General features: G+C 36.0%; 1 protein-coding gene across 2 annotated transcripts in view; it reads left to right on the top strand.

Annotated features, from left to right (window-relative positions):
* Positions 1-16,671, top strand: part of LOC138703126 (ATP-binding cassette sub-family G member 1-like) — a 77,969-nt gene that overhangs the window by 60,132 nt on the left and 1,166 nt on the right. For both annotated transcript variants that reach the window (XM_069830734.1, XM_069830735.1), the window contains 5 exons: positions 2,117-2,236; positions 2,450-2,607; positions 7,644-7,812; positions 9,396-9,496; positions 15,455-15,607. In XM_069830734.1, the coding sequence (XP_069686835.1) occupies positions 2,117-2,236; positions 2,450-2,607; positions 7,644-7,812; positions 9,396-9,496; positions 15,455-15,607 (701 nt within the window). The remainder of the gene's footprint in view (positions 1-2,116; positions 2,237-2,449; positions 2,608-7,643; positions 7,813-9,395; positions 9,497-15,454; positions 15,608-16,671) is intronic.

Here is a 16,671-nt window from a genome sequence, read left to right as displayed (position 1 = left end):
GCAATCCTAACCACATTAAACACACAAATTTAACCTATACGAGAATTTTAGATGTGATAAGATATACACTACCGGTACTCAAAAAAGTTTTGCACCACCCGCATATCTTGCATGTTTTTTGTTTATCTTAATATTTATGTTTATGTTTTCTTGATCAATAGACATTGATTTTGCCATAGTAGATTGCCACCTATCCATTGTGAATAGAACTAAAGCTTCTGGCTTCAGTATGTCAGTAGAGTACGCCATGTCTGGAATCCTGAACTGCATTAAACAGTGTTCTGTTCAGTTTGTCAATATGCCTAGAAGGGTCATCAGCACGTTCATTTGTGCACGCATCGTTACTTTGCAACAGAGTGTGTTGTCAGTGCGGGAAGTTGCCCATCGGATCAGTGTACGTCGTTAGAACATGGCAACGATATTGTGTTGCTCAAAATGTCCAAGACATGCCTCGCAGTAGTCGCCCTCGGTCAACAACAGCAGCTGAAGATCGATACCTACGAATTATGGCTCGTAGGAACAGAGAGGAAAACGCCACAGAACTGCACAATGCCTTCCTGGAGGCAACTGGGACAACTATGTCGACCCAAACTGTAAGAAAAGACTTCACACAGACAATTTAGCCTCCAGACGTCCTATACGAAAACCATTACTTCAGCCTCAGTATCATGGCTGCATGGGCAAGAGAACACCTGTAATGGGATCTGGATCAATGGCATGTGCAGGATTTGTCTGATGCCTGACAATCGTCGTAGGAGAGTGTGGAGAGAGTCAGGTACCATTCACAACTCAGGCATACTGTCCATCAGATCTAACAGGGAGGTGGATCAGTGACGTTTTGGGCAGGCATCATTACGGACGTCGGACGTTGCTTATCGTCGTCAAGGGTACTTTGAGAGCTGCCCAGTACTGGGACAGGATTTTCCAGCTCATTGTTCAGCTCTAAAGCCAATATATAGGCGATGGATTTGTCTTCCAAGACGACAACATACAAGTGCACCGCGCCTGTCTCGTCAATACCTTCCTCCAGGAGGCTGGCATACAAAGAATGGCCTACACCTGTGGAGTAACGGTCAGCGTGTCTGGGCGCGAAACCAGGTGGCCCGGGTTCGAATCCCGGTCGGGGCAAGTTACCTGGTTGAGGTTTTTTCCGGGGTTTTCCCTCAACCCAATACGAGCAAATGCTGGGTAACTTTCGGTGCTGGTCCCTGGACTCATTTCACTGGCATTATCACCTTCATTTCATTCAGACGCTAAATAACCTAGATGTTGATACAGCATCGTAAAATAACCCAATAAAATTAAAAAAAATACAAAGAATGGAATGGCCTTCGATGTCACTAGACATGAACCCAATTGAACATGCTTGGGACATGTTGAAACGTGCAGTACCGGTACAATGCTGCAGAAACTCACCACACACCCTACAAAACCTCAGGAGAGCCACTGTAGAAGAATGGGACTTGCTTGACCAGCAACTCCTCGACCATCTTGTGGACGGCATGCCGAGGAGGATCCAAGCATGCTCCAATGCAAGGAATGAAGTAACACGTACTAGAGTCCCCCAGAAGAAGTTTTTGATCGCGATGATTATCACAGAAGCACTTTCCAGCTAATTTCCTTTGTTTTGTTTAATTGTTTGTACAGTAAAATTTGTGTTTTATTTTCATAAGGTATGTCAACTGTGATCCACACACTTTCACCAAAATTGAAATGGTGCAGAACTTGTTTTGAACAAAAATCCAGGTGGTGCAAAACTTTTTTTTTAAGTAGTGTAGATTAAACTGTATATTATTTTCTGTTCACTATTGGTAGCTTTACACATAGAGAAAAAAGATTACAGTGTCATAACTGTAACACATTAAATATGTGATACATGCTACTTTGGAAGTACACAAGTAATTTTCAACCTAAGTAATCAGATTACTCCATATTAGTAGCTTCATAGACTCATGAACACTGAAATTTTTTGTTTTATTTCCACATATAGAGAGATTTAAAAAAATTCATAACTTCCGTACAATTTTAATTGTATTCAAATTGAATTAATTTTCAATGCATGTGTTTCTTATTTTACATACCTAAAATACCGTAATAATGATTTCATTATTTTCAGCACTTGAAGTTGTAACTAAGGAAAAATACTCCAATGTCGAAAAACTGATAAGGAAAAACTGCATAGACTTTTCCCAGTCCGACACCACAAAGAATGTAGATGAAGCTTGCAAAGAAAACTGTAAGTTAATGAAATTCTGTATCAACGACGTTCTGGAGGAAATATATGCTAGAATTTCTGTTCTACTTAAGTTTTGTTTGAAACATTTAAAAAGTCGAACATGTAAACAACACTCGATATTACTAGAGCATCATATAATTCAATGTCTATAAATTTACTTTAACATAGATATAATCCGGTATCAAGAATTAAATATTGTCTTTCATTTTACAGCAACATTGTTGTATTCTTCAGTAAAGGACACAAAGGAGACAATCCTAACATTGACTGAAGAAAAGAGCTTGGAATCAAACGAATTATACCCAAGTTCATCTTGGCTACAGTTCATCATATTGACAAAAAGATCAATACTCTGCAGTCTTAGAGACATGGTAAGTGGAAAAACAAACTTATGAAAAGAATATACCACTAATACTGCCATATCGTTAAATGGACAGTTTGTGAATAAAACTAACAGGGAGCTGATAGAGATATTTGTAGAACCAAACATCATGTCTTTTATTAAAAGAGGAAGGCTTAGAGGGTTCGGCCATGTTGAGTGGATGCCAGACTCTAGATTACCCAGGTGAACATTGTATGGACACATAGAGCGTATTCCGAATCTCACCGGTGAGCAATCCGATGGCATCACGGTGTTCCGAATTCCACCGATGACGTCATTGATGCTCCACCGGTGTCGCACTGGTGCCATCAACTTGCAGAGGTGGTGGCAGTCTCCATCAGCCGCCATCAGTGAATCTGATTGGTTCTTGTATAGGGCGGGAATTAGCAGACGAATAACATCGTGCACTGTTGTGTCATGGTGGTGTGTTCTGCTTTAGTTCTGCTGTATTGTTTATAATGAGCACAATGTAAAAACAATATGTTAATGGCTTATGAGCGAACATGTCAACGGACCCGTTCTTACTACTGGTTCAAGAAATAAATTGTTCATGCTATATTTTCTTTGAACGAGATGGGAGTACGAAAATTTCGCAAAATTTTGCTACCGTAGCACAGACAACAGCTTGTACAGTCGCCATGACAGCCATCGATCCTTCCAGCAGTTTTGTTACTTATTTCGCTGCAACGTGACGTCATTGATGCCACCGAACCGGTGAGATTCGGAATACGCTGATAGGTGGAGCAAGACATAGAGGAAGACCTAGGCTTAGGTGGTTGCAAGATGTGGAAAATGATTTAAGATTGGAGTTAGAAGGTGGAAGAGATTGGTACAGTACAGGACAGAATAATAGGTTAGGATTGAATGGGACCGTCAATGCTTATCTATTAATTGTATTGATATGTTACAATTAATAGATAAGCATTGACGGTCTCATTCAGTCCTAACCTATTATACTTTGCTTATCGGTCAAAAACGTCAACAAAATGAAATTACAGGACAGAATGGTTATAAATATTGGAGGACGCTCGGGCCCTCATTAGGCTGTAGTGTCAGTTATGAATGAATGAATGAATGAATCGTTAGTTAATTTTTTCTTTGAAGAATAAATGAAATAACAGTTTTCTTTAATCAGAAATTGTTTTTAGAATTTATATTGTCATTAAATTTATCAGGCTGTAGTGTGTGAGTTGTTTCTTTTCAGTAATTTCATATTTAAAATTACATATCAAGATCAGTTACCTTTCATGATGCAAGAGTAAACCTACAGAAATGTATATTATGGATATAAAATATTTATTGATGCTAATTTCAGTAAGTGTACAAATTTCATTTAATCTCCAGAGCCATTGTTCTTGAGACGTGCATTTTTCAGGTTGTATGTTGTTTTCAGGGTATTATAATAGCTATTGCCAAAGATAATGTAGCATTGAAATAAAACTCATGTTAATTTGTGCTATTGTACTGCATTGAAAGCAAATAGCTGAAAATAAAAAAATTGCTGTAGGATAATTATTTCAAAGAAATAAAATCTGTTCGTGGAATCACAATTTTCCCCACACAAATGTATTTTTAGACCATTTTTTTCTTTCTCTCTCATACGGAGTAGGCTTGCATTGCAGCCTGAGGCTTATTGTGCTTACCACTCCTATTCTGTGAATGATTGAGTAGCCGAATGGCCATGCTCTTCAAAATATGTGACTGGTTCTCAGTCAATAAATTAGTATTAAATTGTAACAAAACTAACATAATTCAATTTAAATCCTGTCCAAATTCAACCTCGCAAATATCTAGCGCAATAATTAACAATTATTAGAAACAACAACAACCAAATTCATTGGCTTAAAAATCGACAATGTGTTAAATTGGAAAAATCATATTAAAGAAATTACCCCCAAACTAAATTCAGCAGCCATGTTGAATCTTTCGTACACTACTTTCAACACTTGAATATAAATAATTGATTAAATGGCGATCTTACAGCTGTAAGCCGCACATGCTTACACAATTAACACGAGTAAGATCGCCATTTAATCAATTATTTAAATGCAGCATGTTTTGCTATTAGATCTATGCAAAAGATAGTAAATATCAATACCTTAAAAACAATATACTTTGCATACTTCCACTCGGTAATGAGTTTTGGAATAATATTGTGGTGAAATTCCACAAATAGTAACAGTATATTCCTATTACAAAAAAAAAGAGTAATTAGAATAACAGTAGGTGTCAAATCTAGGGAATCGTGCAGGAATATGTAAAAAAAAAAAAAAAAACTACAAGTAATGCCCATGGCTTGTCAGTATATCTTTTCATTAATAATCTTCCTCGTAAGTAATCGTGAAAACTTTGTAACTAATTCAACAGTTCATAGCATAAATACACGACAAAAAAATGGCTTTCATACTCCATCAGCAAGTCTATCGTGCTATCAAAAAGGAGTGCGTTATATGGCAGTAAAAATTTTTAATAGCCTCCCTATCGATATAAAAAATGAAACTCAAAACATAAGATTATTTAGGGCCAAATTAAAGAAGTACCTAATTTCTCACGCCTTCTATTCTATAGGTGAATTCATGACATTCAATAATGCTTCATTAAATTGATATTAAAACTATGTGTTGTACTAGTAAACTATATTGTAAATCTCGTCTGTATATATTTCTTCTATAATAATAATAATAATAATAATAATAATAATAATAATAATAATAATAATAATAATAATAATAATAATATTTATTTGTCAGAAACCGGTGTACAAGGCCTGGATATGACATTGTCAAGTTCGATAATATACACACGCACACATATTGTTGGTGACTGGTAAATCCGGCCCTGTAACGAATTTCACCCACTCCACTTCTAACAGTACGCACGCTGTCAACAAACACGTGACAAACAGAGATAGGGGGTAGAGAAGGGACTGCCCTGCTACTGCTACTATTGATAAAGAAAACATTTTACTCACCGGTGAATCATAATGGTGTTGCTTAAATTATATTAGCCTTAAAAACTGTTTTAGCTGTATTTGGTAACAGTCATTCCATTAACTGAACACATTAACCTGTTCAAATATTTTATTTACTATTACATATTACTTGGTTATTTTCTGTTACAAAAAAGGGCGCTGTTTAAAAATACAGCCCTATACGAACGGTTGGATACACTTAGTTAAATCACACGATAAATGCCGAACTTCAAACATTAACCGAAATGACATATTGCAAGAACGGACGAATTCACATTGCATATTTCTGACAACAAGATCAGAAGGGAAATAAGTTTGAAAGATTTCTAAGACCCTTGGTAAATTACTACGTACATTAGTTCGCCGAAATTAACTATTTCATCAAACATTTGTGACGGATGGTAATTAAAACATTATTGGAAACTTGGACTGCAGTGTCCTAAATGTAATATATCAAATAGCAAGTACACATTAAAGCGATCTGAGGGTATTTTGAAAATGACTATAACTACAGCTAAATAGTAAATACTAGTTCGCTATGATGTAGTTTAGTTATTAACGGGAAAACATTTTGCCAATCCAGTCGCAATCTTTTCAACAGCTGTAAATGAATTAACATACTTCTATAATAAATTGCGAGTTAATCACACTCATCAGTAATTTCAAAATTGTTTCGATAAGCTAACTGCAAATTAAGAGAAAGTGCCAGCCAGCACTTTGCTGTAAAATTAGAATAAAATAATACTTTTAAGAAGTCGCGTTGTGAAAATAGCTAGCAATAAATGTTCACAAGAAAGAAGTGTACGATCCGTAGTTACGACAGCGTGTGCTTCCCAGCTAGGCAGTCCGTGGTTCCATTCCTGATGTAGGGTGAAATTTATCTCTATGCCACAGGACTCGGTAGGTCTTGCACTTGTCCTGTAACGTCTCCACGATGGTCCTGTATTGTGAAAGATACTATTGTTGGTCCTGAGATATGTCATCCCCTTCATCTCGTTGGCTTGTTGAGTCGGTTAAGGCGGAAATAAAACAAGACAAAGAAAGAAGTTGTGTACGAAAACCTGCCGAAGGATAGCGAGATTCCCTCGAATCATTAAGAAATGGACAAAGGGCTAAAGTAACGAAGAAGTTCATTACGCGTCATCATCAGTAATTACCAAATCAGGCTTGGCATTGAAATCAGGTTCCCGCTTTCAAACTAGGCAGAGGCAGTCGGATGTTAACACCGAATGAGTAAGTCCAATACGACATTTATTATAAATAAAAACTTGAAACAATTATAAAGAAGAACACACTAACTAAACTAAATTGTTATAACAAAAACTAAAGAGCTAGTAATATATTGCAGAACGTGAAAGCGAAAGATCACCAGACCAAATGTTTTCAACACGTACAACACACAGGCAGGCAGGAAGGCAAGACTGAGAAACTGACCACCTGACAACCATAAACTGACTGACAAACTCCCGCTACTGAAGAGTGTGGTGGGTGGGGAGCAAGTTTCACCCCTAACTTCTCCAAGTTCTAGGGTCGGATTTACCAACCACTAACAGTACACTCACACATGCACAAACAAACTTAGACTGTGACTATATAAAATAAAACTATAGTAGTATTAAGTTTTTTTGACTTGTTCCATATTCTAGGTGTGAAGCAATGTATGAGTACCATGGAATGTTAATAAATACAATACAATACGATACAATACAAGTACAGCACGCCACATAGTGAATTTAACCCGGGCTATGGTATGGATGATGATGATGATGATGATGATGATGATGATGATGATGATGATGATGATGATGATGATGATGATGATGATGATGATGATGATGGTATGTGAATTAGTGATGGCGAAATGAGTTCGAGGTCCAACACCGAAAGTTACCCAGCAATTCTGCTTCACTTTGAGGGGAAAACCTCGGAAAAACCCTAACCAGGTAACTTACTTTTTTTTTTTTTTAATGGGACCCTGCCCATTAATATCGTTGGAAATAAATTGTATGTTTATTTTAAATAACAGAGTATAATTTTAGCCTTCTTTGTTTCAGTATTTAACTTACGTTCGGATTTCAAGTTACATTGCTGTAGGTCTACTATTTGGAGCACTCGGATACAACAGTGGCAATGAAGCATCAAAAATACACAGTAACGTTGGATGCATTTTCTTTAATGGAGTATTTCTGTTTTTACTTAGCCCAGTACTCACCGTGCTTGTATGTGAGTATATCAAAAGTTTATATATAGAAATGTCATTTTAATTTTTCCAGACCATATCATCATCATCATCATCATCATCATTATCATCATCATCATCATCATCATCATCACCATCACCATCATCATCACCATCATGCTCGTATCTTTAGTGTCTTTTATGCAAATTCATCTCCACTTCTTATCTGAGGCTTCTTAGCTTTTTGAAAGATTATTGGTTTGCTATGCTCGACATATCCTCTTCTTACCCCAGTTATTTTATTATTCTCGTATTCTTGTTGTACCTTCACAGCAGGGGCGAATGCTAGTCACGAAAGTTAGACTTGCTCTTTTATTCATAGGGGAAGATGGGAGGATATAATAATTCATAATTAATAAAAATAATCAGACCCACATAAATAATTTATTTTATAATTATGAAATCATTATGAGTCATGGATCATACTCGCTTATCAGATGTAGAAGTTCGATATAATATAACAAACATGACCAACAAAACAATTTAGTTTTTTCGACCCTGCCAACGAATGCATATTGTTGTATTGAGCTGCACTGAACGAGCGCACATATTCTCTATGTCTGCCTTCTCTTGAATAGTCCTTCAGGAAAATGGATTTAATAATAGGATTTCAATAACACACAATTCCTAACTCCTTGCAATACTTCAAATTAGTGTTTAAGAATTAATAATACATGCAGCAGCTAACACAAGCATCCGTTCATACAATTACATTGCACTCGCAAATCACAGCACATTCCCGCTGTCAATACTGCTCTGTGTAATGTTAAATAGTCGCTGGTGTAGCTCTCGGATCAGAGCTTCAAATAACACATAACAGAAGCATGTGCGCCTAGGACGGACTAAGGATGAAGGCACTTGCTCGCACATCATATTCTCGCTATTTCTACGTCTTTCCTGTAGCTCCAAGAAACGAGCAAGCGTTGCGATACTTGCGGTTGCAACCTGCGGATGGTATTACGCCTGTACAATATTCCAAAAATCAAAATAAATTTTAATATACGTAATCCCATTTTGAGAAATACATATTCAACGAAAATATTGGGCTTGCGCAGCAAGCATAGCATGCCCTGAGAAATCGCCCCTGCTTCACAGTTACGGAAATTAGTTTCATCTTTACTTCATACCAACGAACTATTCCCCATTTGAAGTTACCATCCCATATTTTGAGAGGCATGTCACAGAAACATAAAAATCACTCTATTATCAATTAACATGTAATTTTGAAAATGTAATAAGACTTAAGTAATGGTCAAAAACTTGCACACATATACAGAGTGGACCGTAAGTAATGTTATTAATTTCAGGGGGTTATTCTTTGAGGTATTTCAAACAAAAAAGTTTAATACAATTTTGCTCGTTTTTGCTTCCTTTTGATCCGAACAAATTTAACTTTTCGTTCTGGAAATAAAATTTTCAAAGTTACATTTATTCAGATCGAATTTCTGTACATTTAAAGGACAAAACTAAAATTCTTTCAATAACTTATTATAATAATACACTTCTCTTAAACTGACTGAGAATATTGAGAATTTTACGTTGAAAATATCTGTATTTTGTATTTCAGTCCCAATGGAAGCTTCAGTTTTCCTGCATGAACATCATAATAACTGGTATTCTTTGAAATCGTACTATTTCTCCAAAATTGTTGCTGATACACCTTTGCAGGTATGTATGTGATAGTTCACATATTGAGCACTTTCAAAACTGAAAACTAAAACTGTGATCATATAATGATGTAAGCTTATTCTATAGAAAAATTATTTGATGGCTACTTGAATATACAGAGACATGTTAAGCCAAGTACGTAGTGCTGGTGTTCCTTGACATGCAGGTTATCAATTTTTTGTTGACATAGAACTATTATCGGTGTGTAGTGGCAGTGTTAAAGTATATTTATGGGAATGTCCATAACTATAGTTGTGACACTGTTATTCTCGGTGTGACTCCTCCTTCTAGGTAGGTAGTATCGTTCGCCATTTTTGTTCTTTCGTTGTCGGCTACCAGACAAGGAATCTATTTGCTGCACCGTTAAACATTATCATGTCATAGCTCCTATTATAATAAATCAAACGCACTGTAATTCAGCAAATAATTGACAAATAACGTTCTCGTGTGCTTTCTGCGAACGCCAACGAAAGAATCAAAATGGCGGGCGATTATATTAAGTATTTGAGGCCTTGCAAACCCAAAGGAGCTAAGTGACAAAATGTTCAAAACTGAGTTTTGTACACCTAAGTAATCTATGAACCAGCGCCAATGCACAGCTAAAAGAGATATGTTCTTAACCAGTTTCTAGTAGTCCGAACAGTGACCAAAAAATGACACAGGATTTATGTCAAGACCCCTTTGCAATTCTAAAGGAGCTATGTGCAGGTGATTCTATTCAGTGGAAGGCGGACTAGTGACTGTTTTGTTGTATTTTTGGCGTACTTTTTGCTAATAATGATCGAGGAACTTGCTGCATTTAATGATGAAACACAAATAAAAGTTTCCCTTAAGAAGTTAATGCACAAAACACGTGTGAGTGGGAACTCAAATGTAACTGGAAGTGGTAAACATATTCTAGAAAACCCACTTTCGAGTAAACAGGCAAGATCAGGCAACATAATTTCATATTATATATATTTGATATGTCTTTATTTTATATTCCAAATATATTATTATATCTACTGGTTCCGATGCCAAATATAGATACGTGAAAATCATAGGAGCCTGCAAAAAACGTGGTTTCGTTATTTCCAAGAAAGGCATCTTGTGTGTACCTAATAAGACTGGCAAAGCTCGGAGGGATTAATTCCAGAGTGGAAAAAGCAACAAAATCCACCCCCCCCCCGTCACAAGTCGCTGCACCCCACAAGATGATACAAATTATTCCATTACAGCTTTACCAAACTTATTAAGTACACAGAAGATGTCTTTCTTGGAAATAACGAAACCTCGTTTATTGCAGGCTTCTTTTATTTTCAAGTAACTGGAATGGGTTGTTATGTACCCCTCTCAAAAAGGCTCGATTTTCTTGGGCATTGCTACTGTGATACACCGTGCACTCTAATTATGAAATCACTCACTACTGGTCTGTCACCTCGCGCCACAGTTCAGCTGTCATGTGACTCCTGACGCACATTATATCATTCAAATTCGTTATCAGAGATCGGAAACAATCCTGTAGCACTGATAACATTAATTTTTCTTTATTTTTTCACTTTTTTCTAATACCAGCCAAACTTTAATCTGCATGGTTTCGAAAGATTGCACGGTACTTAGCTCTGTTCAATATAAATATCAGGTTGCACTTAGCTTCTTTCCAAATATCTCAATTTCAAATATTTTTTGTGAAGTGTATGAGTAATTATAATCCAAAAAAACACATATAGTCAATAAAGCATGATTCAAAGTATGTTAATAATTTTTTGCTACATGTTATATTAAAACCCTGAAGCATGAATCAGTTTTTACTTATTTCCCAAAAAACACAATTTTGTCACTTAGCTCTTTTGGGTTTGCAAGGCCTCATTTATCGAGCCTTAGGAAATGCATAATGTCTTCATCAGCGAATCACAAGACTCACACGTTTAAATGTAGCTGACCTGCAACGTGATTGGCTGCCAGAAATTAGAACGACAGGATTATAAAAATTGAATTTCCAAGCAAATTTGAGTTGGGAGCCAATAAAAGAAAATGGAAAGCTACTGAAATACAACAGGAAAAACGTTGATCACTCAGCAAGTATGTTTTTCAGATTTTTTTTTTATTATTATTTTAGTAGGTCATTTTACAATGCTTTATCAACATCTTAGGTTATTTAGCGTCTGAATGATATGAAGATGATAATGCCAGTGAAATGAGTCCGGGGTCCAGCACCGATAGTTACCCAGCATATGCTCATATGGGGTTTAGGGAAAACCCCGGAAAAAACCTCAACCAGGTAACTTGTCCCGACCGGGAATCAAACCCGGGTCACCTGGTTTCACAGCCAGATGCTTTCAGATGTTACTAGCACTAACTCTCCTTTACCCACAGATATTTCCAGTTACAAAAGTTAAGAATATTTTAACATAAACTTTGAAGAAGATTTTGGCATACAAGGAGAACTATCCACCACAGCTACTAAACTGTGGAAAGTCAAAGTAAGCCTAACTCTGAATTTTGGAAAAATGAAAATTGCTCTCATATTTCTGAATTGCACTAAAGAAACAAGGGATAGTATTACAACTAATACAATCAGCTTTTACATATGGTCATATTTAATCACTGATAGGTTATGGAACCACTTTATTCTTAATCCTTTTCCTCAAAATCGAGAATTCATAAAAACCTCGGGGAAATAAATACGGTACATTGTGAAAGGAGGTAGGTGATAGAATCATTATTATATCTTAGTGTTAAGAAATAATGTGAAGTAACCTCAAGACTGGCTCATTTATTCGCCTAAATTGGCAGTCTTGAATATATAATGTTACATTTGTAAACTCTTCAGCAATAATGGTGTAGTCTTCAGTAAAAATGACTTTTCAAATTGGAATCATGCTATTATCAGACTAAAAAATGCATGTTTCTTTTTCTCATACACAGTCTGTTTTCTCTGCCGTTGCTAGATCAGAAGAAAACAGTCGTATTGACTGTGCAATGGTTTCAGACTATGATAAAGAATGTAAATATTGGAGGGACGTTTTAAAAAATGTTGTGGCTGTGACTAAGTAGTAGTAGTAGTGTGACTTCTTTCTGTCAGGGCCTTTAGTTATGTTTAAATGAAATAATATAGTCATAGTTGTCACATGTGAAAAGAAGGGGCCTCATGAAGAAAATTATGTTCCGGGCCTCTGAAATTGTAAATCAGACTCTGGTGTTGGACTGCAATTTTAATATATTTTTTAAAATATTTTTGCAAACCCGTCAATACGGCTATTAAAAAAATACCAGTAGTGATGATAAGGAAAAATTCATACTAGCAAATAATAGGCTATATTATTTTAGGTAGGTGTATTCTGAACCCCCTCCCCCCGGAGACTAATTTCTAAATACGTGTCTTCTGAAGTTGTGCAAGGGGGATCCAGGAAATAACGACCGTTTTGTTGTAATAATTAAAAAAAAATACTTAAGTTATTTGAAAAAACAAAGTCTGTTACATAACTGAAGCTTCCTTTACTTCTCTACATAATCACCACCTACATTTAAACATTTGTCGTATCTGTTCACTAGCTTTAGAATTCCCGTGTTATACTCCTCTGCCGCCAGTTCATTAAGCCAGGTGTTCACTGTCTTCTTCAACTCTTCATCACTTCCAAAACGCGTACCACCCAGAAAGTCTTTCAGCTTAGTGAAAAGATGAAAATCGCTAGGAGCAAGGTTGGACTATAGGGCGGATGATCAAAGATTTCCCAACCGAATTGATCCAGCAATTCTCGAGTTGAAGCAGCAGTGTGCGGGCGGGCGTTGTCGTGAAGAAGCACAACACCTCTCGAAAGCATTCCTCGCCTCTTGTTTTGGATGGCTCGCCGTAGTTTTCGTAAAGTCTCACAATAACGATTTGCATTGATCGTAGTGCCTTTTGGCATGAAATCCAGCAAAAGAACACTTTTGCGATCCCAAAAGACAGTAGCCACGACTTTTTGTGTTGAGAGAGTCTGTTTGAATTTTCTCGGTTTCTTGGGTGATGAGGGATCATGCCACTGACGTGATTGGCGCTTGGTCTCTGGGGTGTTGTGAGACTCCCAGGTTTCATCACCAGTCACAATTTGATCAAGAAAGGCGTCTCCGTCTGTGTGATATCGTATCAAGAATGTCAATGCTGAGGCCATTCTCTGAGTTTTGTGTTGTGCACAGATTTTGTGGTAGCCAAGATGTTGCGACACAATTTCACCAAGAAAGAACGAGAAATGTCAGGAAAGGCAATATGCAATTTGTCGAGTGATGTGCGCCTGTCTTGCAAGATTCTGTCGTTCACTTTAGTCTTCAGGTCTTCTGTGATGAGTGATGGGCGTCCGGGTCGAGTTTCATCGTGGACATTTGTTCGCCCATTGTTGAACATTTCGCACCATTTTCTCACATTTCTTTCATTCATTACAGTATCACCATACACTTCTTTCAATTGCCGGTAAATTTCTGCAGGTTTCAAATGTCGGGCATTCAAAAATCGAATCACACTCCTCACCTCACAGTCGGCGGGATTATCAATCACATCGTTCATTTTGAAGTAACACAAAATGCACAATGGCGACTTGTTGCAACCAGTACTCACAACATTATGAGAACACATGTTAAGGAAGCCAGTTGACCTTCAAATAAGGAAGGGGAGTCAGCTGCGCGGCGGGTATGCGCAAACGGTCGTTATTTCCTGGATCCCCCTCGTATTAATTTTAACCGAAATGATAAAGTTCAACTAAGATTTTAACCGGAACTATATTCTGGTCCATGCCAGCCTAACTACAGCACTGAGTATGATAATATAAGAATATACTTGCTTTCACTTACACTACATTTTCAGTCTTTGGTATGATTAAAGTGGAAGCAACATGTCGTTACCTGCATTTTAGATTATGTTGTTATATTGTGATTCAAGATTTTTAAGTTCGTTTAGTAATTAAGTAAGGTTTAAGTATATACCTAATTTAATCGTAATAAAGGAAAAATTTAACAATATATAATAACTGACTGTTGGTTTACAAAGTGAGATAAGTTTTACTGTACTGTTTTGAGAAGATGTTACAATTTTATCGCTAATAGACTACATTTTGCACAAAAGAAAATCTCAGTGAATTTTTTCTTTCTCTGTCAGTATGATAACTCTGTAATCATGCTCTTCTTGCCCGCACTTTTCATGCCTTTATAATTTTATTATATCCTGTTTCATTGATTCACGGACCGGAAACTAATATAAGGGTCTTATACCTTTATTTTTCCTTGAAGGAAAAGAGTTTAAATTTTGTTCACTCATCAAATGAAAGTAATCCAAATCCTTCTATTAGAGCACTCATCTCCAAGCACCCAGCTAGCTTTGCTTTGTTGTCGCATGTTCACTGAACAACAGACCTGAACTGTGTAAGTACAGTTGGGTGCTACTGAGCTATACTCCGTACTACATACTACATTGTTGCGGATTTTTTTTTGAGGTTCTAGGTTTTCCAAATGCAGGATTCTACTTATAATTAACGAAGAGTTGTCATATTTCATGTTCACAATTTCGTAATTTTTATGTTTGTACTTTATAAAATGGAACCCGAATCACACATGAAGTGGGTAGGCATTAGATACACACTTTATAAAATGGTTTAAATTAGGTTAATTAATCCTTAAAATGCTGGTTTTCGAGGAGAAACAAGACTCTTGCATGTGTTGCAGATGTACTAGTACTATGTGATACTATAAAGGAACACTGAGAAGTTAATATCAAGCTTTTATTCTCTTTTAACTGTTACAAAGTAATACTAATAATAATAATAATAATAATAATAATAATAATAATAATAATAATAATAATAATAATAATAATAATAATAATAATAATAATAATAATTATTATTATTATTATTATTATTATTATTATTATTATTATTATTATTATTATATTACATTATTTCTATGTTTTTAAGATAATAAAATAACATACATATGTTTTTTTTTCAGGTTTTATGTGCTACATTATTTCTCATTGGGAGTTACTTCTTGACAGATCAGCCACTCGGCATCAGAGCAATACAGTTCTGGGCTTTACACATACTACTTTCACTGTGTGGTCAGGCATTGGGTTTTGTAGCTGGAGCTGCATTTGATGCCCAGGTAGCTATATGTTTTATTATTTACGAACTTAGATTCATTTATGAGTATATAAAATTCACAGGGTGTCTAAAAAATATACCGACAAATAAGCTGTCCCAGTAACCACAGAGTAAAGAAATATGCCAGCAAAAACGCCTCAGTTCTATTTTAAGAATTTTTCAAGTTATCATTCATTGTTAAAACCCAGTTCCAATAATTTAAATTTAGACAGTCTCTGAAAGACCGAAAGAAGTGGAAGGGTATATGTTATTGCGTTATGTGTAGCAAAGATATTCCCGATGTTCAGTTTCTTTTCGTTTAAATGATTTACACTGTTTTAATAGGTAAAATTATGCAAACTCAACTTATCTCAGACTGATTAGGCAGTGTATGAAAAACTGTTCTCTGATTCCGCAGCAAGTTAGAAATTGATGGTTGGATCACAGTTCAAAATGATTTATTGCGAGATTATACTGTATTCTGTACATGAAATAAAAATGACATAATTAATATACAGTATTGTGTACGAGTATTTGTAAGACATCATTTTTCACGTCATGTTTAAGAAACCGGGTATGAAATAAGCAGGTGTAAAGCAGACAAGGGGTACAGAATTCTCCAGTCCTATTATATATATTTTTTATTTACATATTGATTCTTTGATACGATCGATAAAGAAGTAAATGTTAACTCTCCATGATATCCCAAGGGGTTCAGACTGGGAACAAGAAAATTTCCTATTTATTGTCAGCTGTCTTTAAATGTCAAGCGAAAGCACACATAGACAGAAAATTACATTACATTTGTGTCAGCACAGCTTTAGATCAATGTAGAACATTGAGTCTATGCTAAACAGATGTAAAGGGACCGAGGGGATGTTTTTGTTTAGCTAAATTACAAGACAAAGCTAATTAGAAACAAAAACAATAAGGCACACGATGACATCTTTTCTTTTCGGTGCCTGATCTTCAGGGGTTTTAAATTGTGTTAATCTTGGCAGGCGTTTCGGCTAAGTCATTAATTCATGTAAGTGACGCTATGTAAAGATTCATCTTTAGGGACGATGAAAGCTTAATAAAGACAGT

The sequence above is a fragment of the Periplaneta americana genome, chromosome 7 (genome assembly GCF_040183065.1).
Source record: "Periplaneta americana isolate PAMFEO1 chromosome 7, P.americana_PAMFEO1_priV1, whole genome shotgun sequence".
Classification (NCBI taxonomy): Eukaryota; Metazoa; Arthropoda; class Insecta; order Blattodea; family Blattidae; genus Periplaneta; species Periplaneta americana.
The sequence above is the reverse complement of the archived record's forward strand: the minus strand, read 5'-3'. Positions and strand labels throughout refer to the sequence as shown.